Source organism: Coregonus lavaretus (assembly GCF_964263955.1).
Source record: "Coregonus lavaretus genome assembly, chromosome: 18".
NCBI lineage: Eukaryota > Metazoa > Chordata > Actinopteri > Salmoniformes > Salmonidae > Coregonus > Coregonus lavaretus.
In genome coordinates this window covers 5,721,923-5,745,796 of record NC_140005.1, presented here as the reverse complement: position 1 = coordinate 5,745,796, position 23,874 = coordinate 5,721,923, and the positions used below count along the sequence as shown (strand labels likewise).

Here is a 23,874-nt window from a genome sequence, read left to right as displayed (position 1 = left end):
TTATAAAATATAAAAACCTGAAATACCTTATATGCATAAGTATTCAGACTCTTTGCTATGAGCCTCGAAATTGAGCTCAGGTGCATCCTGTTTCCATTGATCATCCTTGAGATGTTTCTACAAATTGATTGGAGTCCACCTGTGTTAAATTCAATTGATTGGACATGATTTGGAAAGGCACACACCTGTCTATCTAAGGTCCCACAGTTGACAGTGCATGTCAGAGCAAAAACCAAGCCATGAGGTCAGAGGAATTGTCCGTAGAGCGCCGAGACAGGATTGTGTCTGGGGAAGGGTACCAAAACATTTCTGCAGCGTTGCAGGTCCCCAAAAACACAGTGGCCTCCATCATTCTTAAATGGAAAAAGTTTGGAACCACCAAGACTCTTCCTAGAGCTGACCGCCAGGCCAAACTGCGCAATCGGGGGAGAAGGGCCTTGGTCAGGGAGGTGGCCAAGAACTCAATGGTCACTCAGACAGAGCTCCAGAGTTCCTCTGTGTAGATGGGAGAACTTTCCAGAAGGACTACCATCTCTGCAGCACTCCACCAATCAGGCCTTTATGGTAGAGTGGCCAGACGGAAGCCACTCCTCAGTAAAAGGCACATGACAGCCCGCTTGGAGTTTGACAAAAGGCACCTAAAGGACTCTGACCATGAGAAACAAGATTCTCTGGTCTGATGAAACCAAGATTGAACTCTTTGGCCTGAATGCCAAGCGTCACGTCTGGAGGAAACCTGCCACCATCCCTACGGTGAAGCATGGTGGTGGCAGCATCATGCTGGGGGATGTTTTTCAGCGGCAGAGACTGGGAGACTAGTCAGGATCGAGGGAAAGATGAACGGAGCAAAGTACAGAGAGATCCCTGATGAAAACCTGCTCCAGAGTGCTCAGGACCTCAGACTGGGGCGAAGGTTCACCTTCCAACAGGACAACGACCCTAAGCACACAGCCAAGACAATGCAGGAGTGGGTTCAGGACAAGTCTCTGAATGTCCTTGAGTGGCCCAACCAGAGCCCGGACTTAAACCCGATCAAACATCTCTGGAGAGACCTGAAAATAGCTGTGCCGCGACATCCCCATCCAACCTGACAGAGCTTGAGAGAATCTGCAGAGAAGAATGGGAGAAACTCCCCAAATACAGGTGTGCCAAGCTTGTAGCGTCATACCCAAGAAGACTCAAGGCTGTAATCGCTGCCAAAGGTGCTAAAACAAAGTACTGAGTAAAGGGTCTGAATACTTACAGTTTTAAGTCTGAAGTTTACATACACCTTAGCCAAATACATTTAAACTCAGTTTTTCACAATTCCTGACATTTAATCCTAGTAAAAATTCCCTGTCTTAGGTCAGTTAGGATCACCACTTTATTTTAAGAATGTGACATTTCAGTATAATAGTAGAGAGAATGATTCATTTCAGCTTGTATTTCTTTCATCACATTCCCAGTGTGTCAGAAGTTTACATATACTAAATTAGTATTTGGTAGCATTGCCTTTAAATTGTTTAACTTGGGTCAAACGTTTCGGGTAGCCTTCCACAAGCTTCCCACAATAAGTTGGGTGAATTTTGGCCCATTCCTCCTGACAGAGCTGGTGTAACTGAGTCAGGTTTGTAGGCCTCCTTGCTCGCACACGCTTATCAGTTCTGCACATACATTTTCTATAGGATTGAGGTCAGGGCTTTGTGATGGCCACTCCAATACCTTGAATTGTTGTCCTTAAGCCATTTTGCCACAACTTTGGAAGTATGCTTGGGGTCATTGTCCATTTGGAAGACCCATTTGCGACCAAGCTTTAACTTCCTGACTGATGTCTTGAGATGTTGCTTCAATATATCCACATAATTTTCCTTCCTCATGATGCCATCTATTTTGTAAAGTGCACCAGTCCCTCCTGCAGCAAAGCACCCCCACAGCATAATGCTGCCACCCCCGTGCTTCACGGTTGGGATGGTGTTCTTCGGCTTGCAAGCAACCCCTTTTTTCCTCCAAACATAATGATGGTCATTATGGCCAAACAGTTCTATTTTTGTTTCATCAGACCAGAGGACATTTCTCCAAAAAGTACGATCTTTGTCCCCATGTGCAGTTGCAAACCGTAGTCTGGCTTTTTTTATGGCGGTTTTGGAGCAGTGGCTTCTTCCTTGCTGAGCAGCCTTTCAGGTTATTTTGATATAGGACTCGTTTTACTGTGGATATAGATACTTTTGTACCTGTTTCCTCCAGCATCTTCACAAGGTCCTTTGCTCTTGTTCTGGGATTGATTTTCACTTTTCGCACCAAAGTACGTTCATCTCTAGGAGACAGAACGCGTCTCCTTCCTGAGCGGTATGACAGCTGCATGGTCCCATGGTGTTTATACGTGCGTACTATTGTTTGTACAGATGAACGTGGTACCTTCAGGCGATTGGAAATATTGCTCCCAAGGATGAACCAGACTTGTGGAGGTCTACAATTTTTTTTCTGAGGTATTGTCTGATTTCTTTTGATTTTCCCATGATGTCAAGCAAAGAGGCCCTGAGTTTGAAGGTAGGCCTTGAAATACATCCACAGATACACCTCCAATTGACTCAAATTATGTCAATTAGCCTATCAGAAGCTTCTAAAGCCATGACATCATTTTCTGGAATTTTCCAAGCTGTTTAAAGGCACAGTCAACTTAGTGTATGTAAACTTCTGACCCACTGGAATTGTGATACAGTGAATTAAAGTGCAATAATCTGTCTGTAAACAATTGTTGGGAAAATTACTTGTGTCATGCACAAGTAGATGTCCTAACCGACTTGCCAAAACTATAGTTTGTTAACAAGACATTTGTGGAGTGGTTGAAAAACAAGTTTTAATGACTCCAACCTAAGTGTATGTAAACTTCCGACTTCAACTGTATGTAAATGTGATATTTCAGTGTTTTTTTGCTTTGTCATTATGGGGCATTGTGTGTAGATTGATGAGGGGGGAAAAAACAATTTAATCCATGTTAGAATAAGACTGTAACTTAAAATGTTTTGAAAAAGTCAAGGGGTCTGAATACTTTCTGAATGCACTGTATTTGGAATAAATGAATTGCACTCAAATCGAAGTCACATTGTCCGATTCCTTTCAGCCATCTGATGTACAAAACACAGATGGACTCATCTTGACATTAGACTCTGGAAACTGGTTCAATCAACGTTGTTTCAACCTAATTTGTCAATGTATTGTGACATGGAATCTATGTGGAATATACATTGGATTTGAAAAAAGTAATCAACTGTTGTTTTGAGGGTGAAATTTCAACCACAGGATTATATCATCAGGGTAATCAAATTTCAACATTAACAAACCTTACATAAAATATGTTGAATGTGTACCTTTTAAAACAATGTCAGATTTTCAACGTTAAATCTACTATCAGAAAAAAACACAGTACTTTGGGTCGCACCTCCTAGGGGAGAATTTATTTATCTACAGCTACCATTTGATCTCCCATCCAAGGTTTTAACCATTCCCAGCCCTGCTTAGCTACGATATTTGTCTCTGACCATTACCAATGTGCTATCGTGAGAATGATTTTTGAGAGATCTCGACTTAAAAACTAAATAGATTCACTGTTGCTATCGAAGTCATTCTGAAGGGTAGGTTTAACAGAGCAAATGAAATGTGAGAATACTTGATCAATCATCAATGATGCTATTTAGGCCTGTATAGCATTTGCAAAGCCATCAACAGCAATTGTTTGAATTCAACCCAGAATTCAACAAAAAATAGCCAATAGAATAGGCCTAGGGTTTCAAGCTCTGGTTGATTTAAAAATTGAATTATATTTAGTGATATTGAATTGTGTTTGGTTGTCAACGCAACCAAATATCAACATTTGAAGGAGATGTATCTTCTGCTTGAATGATTTCATTGGGCCACTGACTTAGTCTTGCTTTAATTCCAGTTTGTCTACAAATTAATAATTTATTTGTTGGATTCACTTCTCCATCTCAACCAAACATCTAAGTTAAAGAATAGGACTAAATCAAATCACATTTTTTATTTAAAGTGCATTAAAAATTGTATTTTATTTAATTCTGAATTGCTTCTTCTTTTTTTTCAGAACGATTGGTGACCAAGAGCAGAGATCAGATTCAGAAATTCCTAGTGGTCAGTACACTTGTTCACTGATTGGTAAGGCTGTAGTCCTTTCTTGGTATCAATTCAAAAGGAATGAATCATTATTATTGTTTTTAAATTAAATAATTAATAAATAATACATAGTTTAAAGGGATGTTTCTCTCAAAATACAGCTTAATGATTTGTCCACTTATCTTGGCTGTAGTCGAATCCCCAGGAAAGCTGTTGTGTGATAGTGTCTCGCGCTCTTCACGCCGGCAAAGCTACGACACAACGTAGCAGCTAAAAACCTACTGTTGTCGCGACAACCCCAGTCGACGCCCAAATCATTTAAATACTTAATTTTCACAAAAAAATGATGGTGCAGTGAAACATGATACAATCATTTATTCACTAAATAGTCGGTGTGGAGGACAGCAAATGGTTACTGTAGTCTGACGTCTCCTTGTCACAAGTGTAGAGAGGAGTAGGCAGGAGGCGGTCGCAGGTTTAGAACTATTGAATTTATTAAAGCACCATAGCTTAAAGCGGGACGAAACCCACAGTGCAAAATATAAAGTACTCAGGAAATAGTAGGAGAGATTCCTCTCAGGAAAACAAGCAACGTATACAATGACCGACAAAGGCAAATGACAGAGGGAGTATATATACAGTGATAGAGTGGGGATTGGAACCAGGTGTGTGTAATGATGACGAGACAAGTCCGGGGTTGATGAGTGAAGGGCGTTTGCCAGCAGCAGGTTCGGCCGGCGACGCCGAACGCCTGAGCTGGACAGGAGGAGTAGCCAAAGCAAAGGCTGGTGTGACACTCCTCCTACAGTGGCTTGCGAAAGTATTCACCCCCCTTGGCATTTTTCCTATTTTGTTGCCTTACAACCTGGAATTAAAATTGATTTTTTGGGGGGTTTGTATCATTTGATTTACACAACATGCCTATCACGTTGAAGATGCAAAATACTTTTTTTTGTGAAACAAACAAGAAATAACACCAAAAAACAGAACTTGAGCGTGCATAACTATTCACCCCCTCAAAGTCAATACTTTGTAGAGCCACCTTTTGCAGCAATTACAGCTGCAAGTCTCTTGGGGTATGTCTCTATAAACTTGGCACATTTAGCCAGTGGGATTTTTGCCCATTCTTCAAAGCAAAACTGCTCCAGCTCCTTCAAGTTGGATGGGTTCCGCTGGTGTACAGCAATCTTTAAGTCATACCACAGATTCTCAATTGGATTGAGGTCTGGGCTTTGACTAGGCCATTCCAAGACATTTAAATGTTTCCCCTTAAACCACTCGAGCGTTGCTTTAGCAGTATGCTTAGGGTCATTGTCCTGCTGGAAGGTGAACCTCCGTCCCAGTCTCAAATCTCTGGAAGACTGAAACAGGTTTCCCTCAAGAAATTCCCTGTATTTAGCGCCATCCATCATTCCTTCAATTCTGACCAGTTTCCCAGTCCCTGCCGATGGGAAAAACATCCCCACAGCATGATGCTGCCACCACCATGCTTCATTGTGGGTTTGTTGTTCTCTGGGTGATGACAGGTGTTGGGTTTGCGCCAGACATAGCGTTTTCCTTGATGGCCAAAAAGCTCAATTTTATTCTCATCTGACCAGAGTACCTTCTTCCATATGTTTGGGGAGTCTCCCACATGCCTTTTGGCAAACACCAAATGTGTTAGCTTATTTTTTTCTTTAAGCAATGGCTTTTTTCTGGCCACTCTTCCGTAAAGCCCAGCTCTGTGGAGTGTACAGCTTAAAGTGGTCCTATGGACAGATACTCCAATCTCCACTGTGGAGCTTTGCAGCTCCTTCAGGGTTATCTTTGGTCTCTTTGTTGCCTCCCTGATTAATGCTTTGGTGGGCGGCCCTCTCTTGGCAGGTTTGTTCTGGTGCCGTATTCTTTCCATTTTTTAATAATGGATTTAATGGCGCTCCGTGGGATGTTCAAAGTTTTGGATATTTTTTTATAACCCTGATCTGTAGTCCTCCACAACTTTGTCCCTGACCTGTTTGGAGAGCTCCTTGGTCTTCATGGTGCCGCTTGCTTGGTGGTGCCCCTTCCTTAGTGGTGTTGCAGACTCTGGGGCCTTTAAGAACAGGTGTGTATATATACAGATATCAGGTGACACTTAGATTGCACACAGGTGGACTTTATTTAACTAATTATGTGACTTCTGAAGGTAATTGATTGCACCAGATCTTATTTAGGGGCTTCATAGCAAAGGGGGTGAATACATATGCATGCACCACTTTTCCGTGATTTATTTTGTAATTTTTTTTGAAACAAGTTATTTTTTCATTTCACTTCACCAATTTGGACTATTTTGTGTATGTCCATTACATGAAATCCCCCAAAAAATCCATTTAAATTACAGGTAATGAAACAAAATAGGAAAAACGCCAAGGGGGATGAATACTTTTGCAAGGCACTGTATATTACTGTATTCTGATTTCTCCTCCTGTATTACTGTAGTCTGATGATGTCTCCTCCTGTATTACTGTAGTCTGTCTCCTCCTATATTACTGTAGTCTGATGATGTCTCCTCCTGTATTACTGTAGTCTGTCTCCTCCTGTATTACTGTCGTCTGATGATGTCTCCTCCTGTATTACTGTCGTCTGATGATGTCTCCTGTATTACTGTAGTCTGTCTCCTCCTGTATTACTGTAGTCTGATGATGTCTCCTCCTGTATTACTGTCGTCTGATGATGTCTCCTCCTGTATTACAGTCGTCTGATGATGTCTCCTCCTGTATTACTGTAGTCTGTCTCCTCCTGTATTACTGTCGTCTGTCTCCTGTATTACTGTAGTCTGATGATGTCTCCTCCTGTATTACTGTCGTCTGTCTCCTCCTGTATTACTGTCGTCTGTCTCCTCCTGTATTACTGTCGTCTGTCTCCTCCTGTATTACTGTAGTCTGATGATGTCTCCTCCTGTATTACTGTCGTCTGTCTCCTCCTGTATTACTGTCGTCTGATGATGTCTCCTCCTGTATTACTGTAGTCTGATGATGTCTCCTCCTGTAGTCTGATGATGTCTCCTCCTGTATTACTGTAGTCTGATGATGTCTCCTCCTGTATTACTGTAGTCTGATGATGTCTCCTCCTGTATTACTGTAGTCTGTCTCCTCCTGTATTACTGTAGACTGATGATGTCTCCTCCTGTATTACTGTCGTCTGATGATGTCTCCTCCTGTATTATTGTAGTCTGTCTCCTCCTGTATTACTGTAGTCTGTCTCCTCCTGTATTACTGTCGTCTGTCTCCTCCTGTATTACTGTAGACTGATGATGTCTCCTCCTGTATTACTGTCGTCTGATGATGTCTCCTCCTGTATTATTGTAGTCTGTCTCCTCCTGTATTACTGTAGTCTGTCTCCTCCTGTATTACTGTCGTCTGTCTCCTCCTGTATTACTGTAGTCTGATGATGTCTCCTCCTGTATTACTGTAGTCTGTCTCCTCCTGTATTACTGTCGTCTGATGATGTCTCCTCCTGTATTACTGTCGTCTGTCTCCTCCTGTATTAATGTAGTATCTCTCGTCCCCACTCTACTCTACTGTCACCCAGCATTCTGCAAACTAAAGTGGATTTCTCAAGTATGGAGCAGAATATTCTGCTCATATCTGGCCAACGTATGGATCTGTAATGATGTTAATTTTTTGTTTGTTTGCGCGCAAGCAAATTATCATGTAAAATGTATTTAAGCAGTGAACTCGTTGACGCTCAGATCAGTCAAAAACAAAACTTTGATAAATCAGATGTACACTTTTGGGTACAACCACATCTGTGCTCAAATCCACACTTATTTCTACGATTGTTTGATAAATTAGCATATATCTATCAAATACAGAAGTAAGCAAAATACATATCCAAAAGCCAAAAACAGCCAAGGTAAGTGGACAAATCATGTAAGATTGTATTTTGAGTGGAACATCCCTTTTAATTATCCTCTATACTGATAGAGCTAACAAATCAAAATGAGGAGTCTTACCATCCTTCATGTCAGTGTTTCTAATGTTGAGAGTCCTTAGGGCTGCATGTTATTCCTCCTGAATACATTTATTTGAACACTGATGCTGAAAATGATAAACGTAACAATATGTCTGTGAAAATAATGGTTTCAGAATTATGGAAAATATATTTGTAATTTTGCATTCTTAAAAAATTGAGGGGTACACTACACTTTAGTAATTATCTGACAAACTACATCCGTAAAGTTAAGGATTTTGCTATTATAATAATTGTTTCAACAAATAGATGAACTTCCTCTGGTGTACCGACTCAAATCTACCCTGAAGAAGAGAAATGAGTGCATATTTGAGGGAATGGCTAAACAAGGACACTCGACACTTCTCAATAAGATCTACACAGAGCTCTACATCACAGAGGGGGGAAGCGGAGATGTCAATGATGAACATGAGGTGAGACAGATTGAAACAGCGTCCAGGAAATCAGCAGCACAAGGGACGCGAATCAAATGTAATGACATTTTTAAACCTTCACCTGGACAAGACAAACCTATCACAACTGTGCTGACAAAGGGAGTTGCTGGCATTGGAAAAACAGTCTCTGTGCAGAAGTTCATTCTGGACTGGGCTGAAGGAAAAGCCAATCAAGATATCCAGTTCATATTTCCACTTCCTTTTCGGGAGCTGAATTTGATGAAAAATAAAAAAATCTCTTTGAATGAACTTATACATCACTATTTCATTGAGATGAAAGAATCTGGAATCTCCAACTTTGACAGCTACAAAGTTCTGTTTGTCCTTGATGGTCTGGATGAGTTTCGACTTCCTCTAGACTTCAAGAACAACGAGAGCTGCTGTGATGTCACAGAGTCAACCTCCGTGGACGTGCTGCTGACAAACCTCGTCAAGGGGAATCTGCTCCCCTCTGCTCTCCTCTGGATAACATCCCGACCAGCAGCAGCCAATCAGATCCCTCCTGACTGTGTTGACCAGGTGACAGAGGTACGAGGTTTCAACGACCCACAGAAGGAGGAGTACTTCAAGAATAAAATCAGTGATGAGAACCTGGCCAGCAGAATCATCACCCACGTTAAGTCATCAAGGAGCCTCTACATCATGTGCCACATACCAGTGTTCAGTTGGATTACGGCCACTGTTCTAGAGAGACTGTTGTGTCAGGCAGAGAGTGGAGAGATGCCCAAGAATCAGACTCAAATGTACACACACTTCCTGGTATTTCACATCAAACAAGGGATTCAAAAGTATCTTGAAGACCATGACAGCGATCCACACTGGGATAAAAAGATAATTCTCTCTCTGGGAAAACTGGCCCTCAAACAACTGGAAAAAGGCAATCTGATCTTCTATGAGGAAGACCTAAAGGAGTGTGGCATTGATGTCAGAGACGCATCAGTGTACTCAGGAGTGTGCACACAGATCTTCAGAGAGGAGTGTGGGCTACACCAGGAGAATGTGTACTGCTTTGTGCATCTGAGCATCCAGGAGTTTCTTGCTGCTGTATATGTGTTTCTCACATTCAACCAAAGCGGAGAGAATCCACTGGTCAAAAATAGATCTTCACTCAGGGAACAGGAATCATCAATCAGACACAAATCTACGATCGACTTCTACAACAGTGCAGTAGATAAAGCTTTACGGAGCGAGAATGGACACCTGGACCTGTTCCTCCGCTTCCTTCTGGGCCTCTCACTGGAGTCCAATCAGACTCTCCTACGAGGCCTACTGACACAAACGGGGAGCAGCTCACTGACCAATGTGGAAACAGTCAAGTACATCAACGAGAAGATAAGGGAGAATCCCTCACCAGAGAAATGCATCAATCTGTTCCACTGTCTGAATGAGCTGAATGACCACTATCTAGTGTGGGAGATCCAAAGTTACTTGAACTCAGGAAGTCTCTCAGAAGCCAAATTGTCTGATACAGAGTGGTCAGCTCTGGTCTTTGTGTTGCTGACTTCAGAAAAGGAGCTGGATGTTCTTGACCTAAATACATTCTCCAGATCAGAGGAGGGTCTTCTGAGGTTGCTGCCAGTGGCATGGGCGGTGTGTTCAATAGGGCGATATGGGCGACGCACTGCCAAACGGGAAAAGGAAGGGATTTTTTTTCTAATCAATTATATCACGGCAACAGTAGTTATCAGTGTTCATGTCTGATCTGCCAGCCACTAAATATCAAATCAGGCTAAAGTCGTGCTTCAAATGGCCCCGCCCGTTTTTGGGGCGATTTCAGTCAAGTTGAAAATCGCCCAGAAGTCTCTCATAGCCTGTCATGTAAAATCTATTTTTTTCAAATTTCAAAGCTTTCAATACATTCTCTATGGGTGTCTGTGGGCATGCACTTACGCGCTTTCGTCATACGTGACGTAACCATGAACGTAACTAAGACAATGGCGGCTAGCAGCGTCTCTGTTGTGACCTGCAGTGTGGTGTTATTTTATGTTTTTAATTTGTAGACTTAGTTTACAAACATTCTGCAAACATTCTGCTTTGAACTGATCTTTCGGTTTTGGACTGATCTTGTTGATCGTGTACATACCCGCTACGAACGGACTAAATAATGAAAACGCTGCAGGCAGCTGTAATCCCAATACAGCTGGGAGACATGGCTGGATGACAGAGTCCCGGACAGAGAAGTGGAGCCGGCCACCTTCACCCTGGTCAGAGCGGACCGCGATCCTGGTAAGAGAGCGACTCTGTACCCCGACATTGAACTGCTTTCTGTGTCATTGCGACCTTACTATCAATTCAATTCAATTTAAGGGCTTTATTGGCATGGGAAACGTGTGTTAACATTGCCAAAGCAAGGGAAGTAGATAGTAAACAAAAGTGAAATAAACAATAAATATTAACAGTAAACATTACACTCAGAAGTTTCAAAAGAATAAAGACATTTCAAATGTCATATTATGTATATATACAGTGTTGTTACAATGTGCAAATAGTTAAAGTACAAATGGGAAAATAAATAAACATAAATATGGGTTGTATTTACAATGGTGTTTGTTCTTCACTGGTTGCCCTTTTCTTGTGGCAACAGGTCACAAATCTTGCAGCTGTGATGGCACACTGTGGTTTTTCACCCAGTAGATAAGGGAGTTTATCAAAATTGGGTTTGTTTTCGAATTCTTTGTGGATCGCTGTAATCTGAGGGAAATATGTGTCTCTAATATGGTCATACATTTGGCAGGAGGTTAGGAAGTGCAGCTCAGTTTCCACCTCATTTTGTGGGCAGTGTGCACATAGCCTGTCTTCTCTTGAGAGCCAGGTCTGCCTACGGCGGCCTTTCTCAATAGCAAGGCTATGGTCACTGAGTCTGTACATAGTCAAAGCTTTCCTTAAGTTTGGGTCAGTCACAGTGGTCAGGTATTCTGCCACTGTGTACTCTCTGTTTAGGGCCAAATAGCATTCTAGTTTGCTCTGTTTTTTTGTTTGTTCTTTCCAATGTGTCAAGTAATTCTCTTTTTGTTTTCTCATGATTTGGTTGGGTCTAATTGTGTTGTTGTTGTTGTTGTTGTTGTCCTGGGGCTGTGTGGGGTCTGTTTGTGTTTGTGAACAGAGGCCCAGGACAAGCTTACTTAGGGGACTCTTCTCCAAGTTCATCTCTCTGTAGGTGATGGCTTTGTTATGGAAGGTTTGGGAATCGCTTCCTTTTAAGTGGTTACTATCTGCCCCGTGAGTTCCCCCAATTGTTTGTTACCGTTGTGTACTGTTGATAATCACAAGTTTACTGGAGAACTGAGACCAAGTAGAGACTTTGGACAGGGTGGATATGGTATAATAAAGGCAGTTTATTCAGAGGTAAAGATATCTGGAATCGCGTGCACGGACTCGTTCGTGCACGCGAGTAAAGTAAAAGTGTCCTGTCTTAGGTCAGCTAGGATCACCACTCCTTGGCCACCTGCTGACAAGGCTGACAAGATAGGACTCTTTTGTCCATTGTTATAGGATAGGAACAGAAACAAACGCCCAACACAAAATGGGTCATGCACAAGATTTTAGTCAGACCAAGCTATAACATTATATATTTACTACGACAGTACATTCAACCAAAAGCTAATATAACAAAGGCATCAGAGATTATTTATAATCTGTCACAGAAACTGGAATCCATCTCCCCAGATCAGTCAATAAATGCTTCTGGTATTGACTTATATGCTGCCCCTGTCTTCATGTTGTTGCTGGACATATCTTTTTTAAAATGTGTGTAGGTCACCTAAATCATCAGAAAAATTGCCCCTCCTGAGAATTTTTTCAGGAGCCGCCACTGGCCAGTGGTCAAAGCCTCCAGAACAGCTCTGTAAGTAGTTATAATGGTTTAAGAACTTGGCTGGGTGTGTTAGATTTGAATATTTTGGCAGTTCTGTTTGAAAATGTTCACATTGTGTTGATTCAATTTCAATTGATGTCCTATTCAGGTTGAACAGATGTAAACTCACAGAGAGATGTTGTAAGGAGTTGGCATCAGCTCTCAGCTCAAACTCCTCACAACTGAGAGAACTGGACCTGAGTGACAATGACCTGCAAGATTCGGGAGTGGAGCTGCTGTCTGCTGGACTGGGGATTCCACAGTGTAAACTGGAAACAATGAGGTGAGTTATTTACATTGGCCCTTATCAAATAAAGGTGCGCTGATATGATCGTGAAGTGTATTCTCCGACCCAAATATTGCGACGTAAGGGTGAGTAATTATGTTAGTTTCATGTCGCATGCAGGTAAACATTGAACTCAGATTTAACTCGGGACAATCAGGTCCGTCAAATACAAAACTTTGATAAATCAGGCATGCACCTTTGTTGGATCTGAACCACTGCCGCTCGTGGATTACGATTCCTGCATATCACACCATTGCCCCTCACAACCAACCTCCTTGCACTGCATTTCCTGTTTTGGCTCTTTCCGCGTTTCCAATAACTGCTGCTTGAGGCCAGAGAATATTTCTCTAAAAACTGTGATCCCTAAAAGATGTGTCAGGAGATTTGGTCAACTCAACTGATTAATCAGGAATTAGCAAGTTCAGCTTTACCACAAGGACCCCTTCTTCATGTCCTCATTACATGTAGTGCAACAAGACCACTCATGATCTGTAAAGTTCTCTACTTTTGATTATTTAAACAAACAATATTGGAATCACCATGGTCACAACCATAAACTATCAACTCCATCGGCCTGATAGATTAAGATAAAATATGAGTTTTGGTTCAAATATGTTACATTTAATTAGGTTTAGGGGTCATAAAACTACTGAGGAAAAACTAAATTGCTACTGTGTATACCACTTGAATGAAGAAGAAAAATGCCATTTTTGTCAACTCCGTAAAACATCAACACAGTCAGATTTAAGTCTAACGTCCACTCCGTAAGAGTGCTGAAAGATCTGATAGAAAGGTCGTTTTTATTGGGGAATTCCAAATGAATCATTTTCCATATTTTACAAATGTTCGTATTGGACTTTTAGATGCAGAAATATGTTTGTTTTGAGTATCTGTTGTCAACTCTGTCAGTGGCTTTTTGATAACTCTGTCACTGATGGCTAACCCCCTTAAGATAGATTTATTTGGTCAATATTCTGAAAAAATATTTTAATCACTGTTCTGCATCATATGCTTAAACAATTGAAGTATTTGCTGAGCTAGAAAAACATGCCAAAAAGCTGACGAAATTAACCCTGGAGCATTTAATAGTACTATAAAGCAAAACAAAAATAAGTTTGAAGATTTGTATTACATATTTCAATCATCTAATGTTAGAATTAAACAATCAATATTAACAACATTTGAAATATATATTTTGATAGACCAAAGTATCAGCTATCACACCATGTAAAGGAACAACCTCCTAATTTTTTTGAAAAAAGCAAAACATATAAGATAACTGTGACGAGTACTGAGGATACGAAGAGGCAGGACGCAGACGCAGGAATCAACAATGTAAAGGTTTCCTTAACACTGAGCAAGAGAACAACAAAGAGCGAGTACACGACATAACACTAACAATCACACACAACACAACGCTGAACAGTCCAGGGCTGTATAGGGGTAGTGATGAGATGATGAGGTGCAGGTGCGCTGGAGGTGATTAGGGTGTGTTGGGTTTCCATTCCGGTGTTGCCGAGGTGGTGCGCTCAGACCGGTGGCTCAGTAGACCGGCGAATCAGAGCGCCGGAGGGGAGCAACGGGAGGAGACGTGACAGCAACTCATTGGATTTATTCAGTCTATTCAGTCTATTTCATTTTTACAATTATAGTCCAACAAGTGATAAGGCCTAAAGAAAAATATTTGTGGAAAAATAGTTGATTGTCCCGTCTTTCAAGAATCCCTGAGCTCTTAAGCAGCAACATTTTCTCTCAGCCTCATGGCAAAATATGTAAAATAGCATGAGATTAGCTATATAACTGCACATTTTTCTCTCTGGGGGGGCTTGCTCAGACCTTGCGGGGTGGGGGCTCCGTGAAACTGCGCAACGCCACTGACGCAGACCCACGAGCCACTGCGGCCCCTCATGATAAGTAAAACTATTTTGTGGCCCCACCCCCATCAAAATTGCCCATCCAAGGTATAAAGGCTAACAGTAGCTAGGTTTCTATCCAGTTGGCGACACATTTTCATGCAAATATTCTAAAATCTGCATAAAGAAAATATATGCATTTTCCCACCAGTGGTGTGTTTCCACCAAACTGACTTGTTGCGGATAAAAATCAGTGTGTGATGACGTAGTGTACACAAAATGTACTTTTTTTTTTGTACCCAATAAAAATCTATAAAGTTCAATGTGTTTCCATCACATTTTCAACTCTACCAATAGTTTTGTCACAAAAACTGTTGCGTTAAATAGCAACATGTTATGTGGCTTCTCTGGTCTTGGCACGTGCAACAGCTCACATATACAGTGCGGGTAAGTAGGTAGGTAGTAGCAGGTAGGGTAGTCTACATGAGAATATTATGGATAAGAGCGATAATATTTGTATGTGTCAAAATGGCAGCCAAGCCTCGATCATCATGTCACCAGAACCAGACTTTTGATATTTATTGGAAAGGAGCATCAAGATCACCGTGCACTTTCACCACCCTGTGACGTTCATCATAACTTATTTCATCAGTAGCCTAATAAACTACATGGTTTCCCTTGTTGTAGTGGGAGGACCACACACCATATCATCGCGTGACTCCAAGTTTACTTCTATATGATGGTTATTATATCAATATTTGTGCATAAAGGTGTTTCCACCGCCATTTCTCGATATAATTGTTTTTACCGACACAAAAAGATCCCACCGTGTCGAACGAACAAATGATCTGTTGCCATTTTATAAAATTGTACCGAAACTTCTTGTTTCCAGCACAGCTGTAGTGATTTTTTAAAAATACGGTATGACTTTACTCGCATAAAAACTGTGAATGGAAATGTGGTTAATGAATCAGTCTATTGTTCTGCCTCTGAAGTGATAATGTCCTGTTACTTTAGGTTCTAAGAGTTTAATGAGTAGAATCTAAGTAGTGGATCATTTGTATCCAATTTGTTTTGTCCAACTTGTTTTCTTTTAGGTTGAATAGGTGTCAACTCACAGAGAGATGTTGTGAAGAGTTGGCAGCAGTTCTCAGCTCAAACTCACACCTGAGAGAGCTGGATCTGAGTGACAATGACCTGCAGGATTCAGGAGTGGAGCTGCTGTCTGCTGGACTGGGGAGTCTGCAGTGTAAACTGGAGACGCTGAGGTGAGTTATTTAGCGACTTGACTTTACAACCATATATTAACTTTGGCCCTCCTTTATCAAATGAAGGTGACAGATAGTAAAGTGGACATGCACTTATTTACACGCAAGATTCTGTATTTATCTACATCAGGGGTGTCAAACTCATTTTAGCTCAGGGGCCACATGGAGGAAAATCTATTCCCAAGTGGGCCGGACCGGAAAAATCATGGTATATATAACTTAAAAACAACAACTTCAGATTGTTTTCTTTGTTTTAATACGATCAACATACAACATAAAGCTGGAGCCTGAGGACAGTGTGTCCAAATAGTACAAGCACAACATCACTATTAATCATAAAACACGTCAAGTTTATTTGAAAATTCTAAAGAAAAAGAACACACAAACACACAATGCCTCAGTGATTAACAGAACTGTTTCACAGATCACAGAACTATATCAGGGTGTCATTTCTCAGGCAGAAATGTATATAAAAATAATGAAATCCTGTTCCCCAAACAAGTGCAAGAACCACAGAGTCAAGAATAGGTTAAATATACAAATAAAATAAAATCAATTAAAAACAATAGCACATCAACATAAAAACATATAAACATAAAGCTGGAGCCTGAGGACAGTGTCCAAAAGCACAACATCACTATTAATCATAAAACACCTCAAGTTATTTGAAAGTTCTGAGGACAAAGAACACACAAACACACAATGCCTCAGTGATTAACAGAACTGTTTCACAGATCACAGAACTATATCAGGGTGTCATTTCTCAGTCAGAAATGTAGATAAAAATAATGAAATCCTGTTCCCCAAACAAGTGCAAGAACCACAGAGTCAAGAATAGGTTAAATATACAAATAAAATAAAAACAATAGCACATCAACATAAAAACATATAAACATAAAGCTGGAGCCTGAGGACAGTGTCCAAAAGCACAACATCACTATTAATCATAAAACACCTCAAGTTATTTGAAAGTTCTGAGGACAAAGAACACACAAACACACAATGCCTCAGTGATTCACAGAAGTATATCACAGATCACAGAACTATATCAGGGTGTCATTTCTGAGGCAGAAATGTAGATAAAAATAATGAAATCCTGTTCCCCAAACAAGTGCAAGAACCACAGAGTCAAGAATAGGTTAAATATACAAATAAAATAAAATCAATTAAAAACAATAGCACATCAACATAAAAACATATAAACATAAATCTGAAAGCGTTGCTCAAACTCCCGTAACAGTCCCGTTATTTTATCTTTGAACCGCTTCATGTCTGCCACATGTTGGGTCGCGCACACATTTTTCAGACAGGGGAAGTGAGCTGCATCACCACCGGCAAGTTGCGTCTCCCACAATGACAGCTTCAACTTGAAAGAACGTATGCTGTCATAATACTGCGTGACAACTTTGTTGCGCCCTTGCAGCTGTTTGTTCAAGTTATTCAGGTGCTCTGTAACATCCACCATAAATGCAAGGTCCGGCATCCATTCTGCGGAATGAAATTCTAACACTGGTTTGCCCTTTTCTTCCATGAACTGTTCAATTTCTTCTCGTAAATCAAAGAAACGCCTCAGCACAGCACCTCGGCTTAACCATCTTACCTCAGTGTGGTATGGCAGGCCATAGATGTGGTCTTTCTCTCTGAGAAGGCTGTCAAACTGACGGTGATTCAGGCTTCTGGATCGGATGAAATTAACAGTTTGGATGACCACCTTCATGACGTTATCCATCTTTAATGACTTGCAACACAAAGTCTCCTGGTGCAAAATACAGTGAAAAGTCAAAAAATCACGTCCTCCATTTGCAGATTGCACTTTCTCTCTGAACTTTGTCACAACGCCTGCTTTTTTCCCGATCATTGAGGGCGCACCATCTGTAGCCAGGCTGACAGCGCGGGACCAGTCCACTCCGACCCTGTCCAGCGCGCCGACGAGTGCGGTGAAAATATCAGCTGCTGTCGTTGTATCTGTCATCGGCACCAACTCCACAAACTCCTCGGTGACGGTCAATGTGTCATCAACTCCGCGGATGAAAAAATGGCCAGTTGTGCAACATCTGTAATGTCCGTGCTTTCATCAATTGCAACCGAAAACGCAATAAATGACTTTACTTTTTGCTTCAACTGGCTGTCCAAATCCACTGAAAGATCGGAAATCCTGTCTGCAACTGTGTTTCTTGTCAGGCTGATATTTGCAAAAGCCTGCCGCTTTTCAGGGCACAATCTCCGCTGCCTTCATCATGCATGTTTTTACAAATTCACCCTCACTAAATGGTTTTGAAGCCACTGCGATTTCATTAGCAATGAGGTAGCTAGCTTTCACTGCAGCGTCACTGATGTCTCGGCTGTGAGTAAACACAGACTGCTGTTTCTTCAGACCCGCCAACAGTTCATTCACCTTCTCTCATCTCCGCTGTCCTTGAAAGTTGTCATATTTGTCGGCATGAAGACTCACATAGTGGCGACGAAGGTTATATTCTTTCAGCACTGCAACATGCTCTGAACACACCAAACATACAGCTTTCCCATTCAATTCCGTGATTAAATAGGATGACCATTTTTCTTGGAACACTCTGCACTCTGCGTCCACTTTTCTCTTTTTTGACAGAGACATATTGGGGCAATGAGGGTGCCAAAGCACATAATGTTAAAAGTAGAAGCCGTAATAAATATCGCGGGCAAAACAAAGTAGCTCATTGGCTGCACGTGCTTGACCTACTTGCTCTGCCCCGGTATAAACAGTTTGCTTGCTTAACACAATTGCTATTGCGCCATCCAGTGGACGCAATTGGAACAGCAGTTTATTTTATTGAAAAATTGCAGCGCATTTTTATACTTTACAATATTATTATTATTATTATATATATATATTTTTTAATCATCTCGCGGGCCCGATTAAACCCGTTTGCGGGCCTAATCCGGCCCGCGGGCCGTACGTTTGACACCCCTGATCTACATCAACGTGATCATATGGTGTGTTCAAATGAATCCCACGTCTGCTCTGAGATGTGCGTACACTAAATTTTACTGTTGAACAAGTGAACGTCTGTACATAGAATATCAAATTGTTACGGTCACCTCTTGACATCTCTTCTCTCCTCTCTGCTCTACTGTCCATACAATAGTGGATTTTTCTACCCAAATATGGTGATGTTGGGTGTGTAATTATGTTAATTGCAGGCTGCATGCACGTTAACATTCATGTCAAATTTATGAAGTGAACTCATGTATGATCACGTCAGAGGGCTTGAACTGACTTTTAAAAAAACAGTTGTAGTTTATTTATTTATTTATTCGACATTTTGCAGGATGAAATCTCTTGAGATGCAACATCTCACTTTCCACATAGGGTTCTACCTGGAACCAAAAAGGGTTCTCCTATGGGATCAGCAGAATAACCTTTTTTTCTAAGAGTGTAGTGAAGATGAGGTCAACTACATTGCCTGCCTTGTGAGTGGGAGGGGACTGGGAATGGGTGAGGTCAAAAAAGGAAAGATGTGGAAAGAAATGAGTGGAATGTGTCGAGGGGTTGAAGAGTCCCGAGTAGGGTCAGAGGTTAGCCATGGTCGGGGAATGAGCTAAGCAGTATGTCCAACTCATAAATAAATAAAATACAGTTGTTCACAGATTAGCAGACCCCCAAAATATGAGCTGATCCCCATTTCCCATTTCCCTGGATGTAATAGAAGGAAATCTGCACTCTTTAAATGTCCTTTGTACCAAATCAAGTCTGTTCCAGGTGCGTAGGTATCAAAATGAGAATACTGGAAGAGATGGAGACACTGTCAAAAAAGAGGAATACAGTACATTCGGGAAAGTATTCAGATCCCTTGACTTTTTCCACATTTTGTTACGTTATAGCCTTATTCTAAAATGGATGAAATAGTTTTTTCCCCCCCTCATCAATCTACACTCATTAACCCATAATGACAAAGCAAAAACAGGTTTTTATAAACTTTTGCTAATTTTATGAGGAAAACCCCCCGGAAATATCACATTTAGATAAGTATTCAGACCCTTTACTCAGTACTTTGTTGAAGCACCTTTGGCAGCGATTACTGCCTTGAGTCTTCTTGGGTAAGACGCTACGAGCTTGGCACACCTGTATTTGGGGAGTTTCTCCCATTCTTCTCTGCAGATCCTCTCAAGCTCTGTCAGGTTAGATGGGGAACGTTGCTGCACAGCTATTTTCAGGTCTCTCCAGAGATGTTCGATTGGGTTCAAGTCTGGGCTCTAGCTGGGCTACTCAAGGACATTCAGAGACTAATCCCGAAGCCACTCCCGCATTGTCTTGGCTGTTTGCTTAGGGTCATTGTACTGTTGGAAGGTGATCCTTTGCCCCAGTCTGAGGTCCTGAGTGCTCTGGAGCAGGTTTTAAATCAAGGATCTCTCTGTACTTTGCTCCGTTCATCTTTCCCTCGATCCTGACTAGTCTCCCAGTCCCTGCCGCTGAAAAACATCCCCACAGCATGATGCTGCCACCACCATGCTTCACCGTAGGGATGGTGCCAGGTTTCCTCCAGACGTGACACTTGGCATTCAGGCCAAAGAGTTCAATCTTGGTTTCATCAGACCAGATAATCTTGTTTCTCATGGTCTGAGAGTCCTTTAGGTGCCTTTTGGCAAACTCCAAGCGGGCTGTCATGTGCCTTTTACTTAGGAGTTGCTTCCGTCTGGCCACTCTACCATAAAGGCCTGATTGGTGAAGTGCTGCAGAGATGGTTGTCCTTCTGGAAGGTTCTCCCATCTCCACAGAGGAACTCTGGAGCTCTGTCAGAGTGACCATCGGGTTCTTGGTCACCTCCCTGACGGAGGCCCTTCTCCCCCGATGGCTCAATTTGGCGGCCAGCTCTAGGAAGAGTCTTGGTGGTTCCAAGCTTCTTCCATTTAAGAATGATGGAGGCCACTGTGTTCTTGGGGACCTTCAATGCTGCAGACATTTTTTGGTACCCTTCCCCAGATCTGTGCCTCAACACAATCCTGTCTCTGAGCTCTACGGACAATTCCTTCGACCTCATGGCTTGGTTTTTGTTCTGACATTCACTGTCAACTGTGGGACTTTATATAATAATAATAATATAATAATATGCCATTTAGCAGACGCTTTTATCCAAAGCGACTTACAGTCATGCGTGCATAAATTTTTTGTGTATGGGTGGTCCCGGGGATCGAACCCACTACCTTGGCGTTACAAGCGCCGTGCTCTACCAGCTGAGCTACAGAGGACCACATATAGACACATATAGACAGGTGTGTGCCTTTCCAAATGCTGGATACAATTTAATTACTTAAACAATTTATTTATATTATAGGCTACATGGATGTAACCTCACAGAGCAATGTTGTGAAGCACTGGCCTCAGTTCTCAGCTCAAATTCCTCATGCCTGAGAAAGCTGGACTTGGGTGTGAACGACCTGCAGGATTCAGGAGTGAAGCTGCTCTCTGCCGGACTGGGGAGTTCAACCTGTAGACTACAGACACTGAGGTCAGTATTTACATGTTAGTCATTTAGCAGACGCTCTTATCCAGATTGACTTACAGTTAGTGAGTGCATACAACTGAGCTACAGGGGATTTACTGGCATTATTGATAAGCAGAACCTTGTTGAATTCCTTTTGAAGTGTGACTAAGCTTTTAAAACGAATATATATTCAGGGAGTTCTGGTGTTACACTGTGCAAATACCTGTGAATTTTGATCCAATTTGTTTTGTCCAACTTGTTTTCTTTTAGGTTGAATAGATGTGAACTCACAGAGAGATGTTGTGAAGAGTTGGCCTCAGTTCTCAGCTCAAACTCACACCTGGGAGAGCTGGATCTGAGTGAAAATGACCTGCAGGATTCAGGAGTGGAGCTGCTGTCTGCTGGACTGGGGAGTCTGCAGTGTAAACTGGAGACGCTGAGGTGAATTATTTAGCGACTAGACTTTACAAATAAATATTAACTTTGGCCCTCCTTTATCAAATGAAGGTGACAGATAGTAAAGTGGACATACGCTTATGTCAGTGGGTGCTGTAGGTGGGTGTGGTGCAGGAATCAGACGCAGGACGCAGAAAATAAGTCCAATAGACTTTAGTGAAAAGCACACTCAAAATAACGAGCCAAACGCCCGGAGGCGAGAAAGTCCGCACACAGGCGAAAACCAAAAGGAGCACAAAACAGTGCGTAAATAACCTCCTAACACAGAGGAGGAAAATTCCGAAATGCACAAGGCAACAGTAGCGCACAAACACGACAGCGAAACAATCACACACAACACTAGACTAACACAACGAGAACTTATAGGACACTAATTAGTGCTAAACGAAAACAGGTGTACATAATACAGACAAAACCAAACGAACATAGAAACATTCAACGGTGGCAGCTAGTACTCCGGAGACGACGACCGCCGAAGCCTGCCCGAACAAGGAAGAGAGGCAGCCTCGGCCGAAACCGTGACAGTACCCCCCCCCCTTGACGCGCGGCTCCAGACGTGCGCCGACTCCGGCCTCGGGGACGACCAGGAGGACGCGGAGCAGGGCGCGTAGGGTGACTACGGTGGAATTCTGTCAGGAGAGACGGGTCCAAAATGTCTCTCCTCGGCACCCAGCACCGTTCCTCCGGGCCGTACCCCTCCCACTCCACCAGATATTGGAGACCCCCCATCCGACGTCTCGAATCCAAGATGGACCGCACAGAGTACGCCGGTGCCCCCTCGATGTCCAATGGGGGCGGAGGAGTCTCCCTGACTTCATTTTCCTGGAGTGGGCCAGCTACCACCGGCCTGAGAAGAGACACATGGAACGAGGGGTTAATATTTTTATACTCAATAGGCAGTTGTAATCTGTAACACACCTCGTTCAATCTTCTCAGGACTTTAAATGGCCCCACAAACCGCCGACCCAGTTTCCGACAGGGCAGGCGGAGGGGCAGGTTTCTGGTAGAGAGCCAGACTCGATCACCAGGTGCGTACACCGGTCCCTCACTGCGGTGGAGATCGGCGCTCGCCTTCTGACGACGGAGGGCCCGCTGCAGGTGGACGTGTGCAGCGTTCCATGTCTCCTCCGAGCGCCGCACCCACTCATCCACCGCAGGAGCCTCGATCTGGCTCTGCTGCCAAGGTGCCAGAACCGGCTGGTAACCCAATACACATTGGAAAGGGGTTAGGTTAGTTGAGGAATGGCGTAGGGAATTCTGGGCCATTTCTGCCCAGGGCACGTACCGTGCCCACTCCTCCGGCCGGTCCTGGCAGTATGATCTAAGAAACCTACCCACATCCTGGTTCACACGTTCCACCTGCCCATTACTCTCAGGATGGTAACCCGAGGTGAGGCTCACCGAGACCCCCAAACGCTCCATAAAGGCTCTCCAGTCTCTGGAGGTGAATTGGGGACCTCGATCAGACACAATATCCTCGGGTACCCCGTAGTGCCGGAAAACATGGGTGAATAGAGCTTCGGCGGTCTGTAGGGCAGTAGGAAGGCCCGGCATAGGGAGCAAACGACAGGCCTTAGAGAACCGGTCCACAACGACCAGTATAGTAGTATTCCCCTGCGAGGATGGAAGGTCAGTGATGAAGTCCACCGAGAGGTGAGACCATGGTCGTTGTGGAACGGGCAGGGGTTGTAACTTACCCCTAGGCAGATGTCTAGGCGCCTTACACTGGGCGCACACCGAGCAGGAGGAGACATAAACCCTCACATCCCTCGCCAACGTGGGCCACCAGTACTTAGCACTAAGGCAGTGCACTGTCCGGCCTATACCCGGATGTCCAGAGGAGGGTGACGTGTGAGCCCAATAGATCAAACGATCCCGAACCTCGAGCGGAACGTACGTCCGACCCTCCGGGCATTGAGGAGGACTAGGGTCGGTGCGCAACGCCCGCTCGATTTCAGTATCGACCTCCCACACTACCGGTGCAACCAGACAAGACTCCGGCAGTATGGGAGTGGGCTCCACGGACCTCTCCTCCGTGTCATACCGCCGAAACAGTGCGTCTGCCTTACCGTTCTGTGACCCAGGGATGTACGTGATCTTAAATACGAACCGGGCCAAAAACATGTTCCACCGCGCCTGGCGAGGGTTCAGTCTCCTAGCTGCCCGGA

General features: G+C 43.0%; 1 protein-coding gene across 1 annotated transcript in view; it reads left to right on the top strand.

Annotated features, from left to right (window-relative positions):
- LOC311145958 (NACHT, LRR and PYD domains-containing protein 12-like) overlaps positions 1–23,874 on the top strand; it is a 42,999-nt gene that overhangs the window by 2,622 nt on the left and 16,503 nt on the right. Inside the window, exons 3-8 of the mRNA XM_084182361.1 lie at positions 4,079–4,149; positions 8,347–10,123; positions 12,494–12,667; positions 15,621–15,791; positions 21,101–21,274; positions 21,521–21,691. Of these exons, the coding sequence (XP_084038487.1) occupies positions 4,079–4,149; positions 8,347–10,123; positions 12,494–12,667; positions 15,621–15,791; positions 21,101–21,274; positions 21,521–21,691 (2,538 nt within the window). The remainder of the gene's footprint in view (positions 1–4,078; positions 4,150–8,346; positions 10,124–12,493; positions 12,668–15,620; positions 15,792–21,100; positions 21,275–21,520; positions 21,692–23,874) is intronic.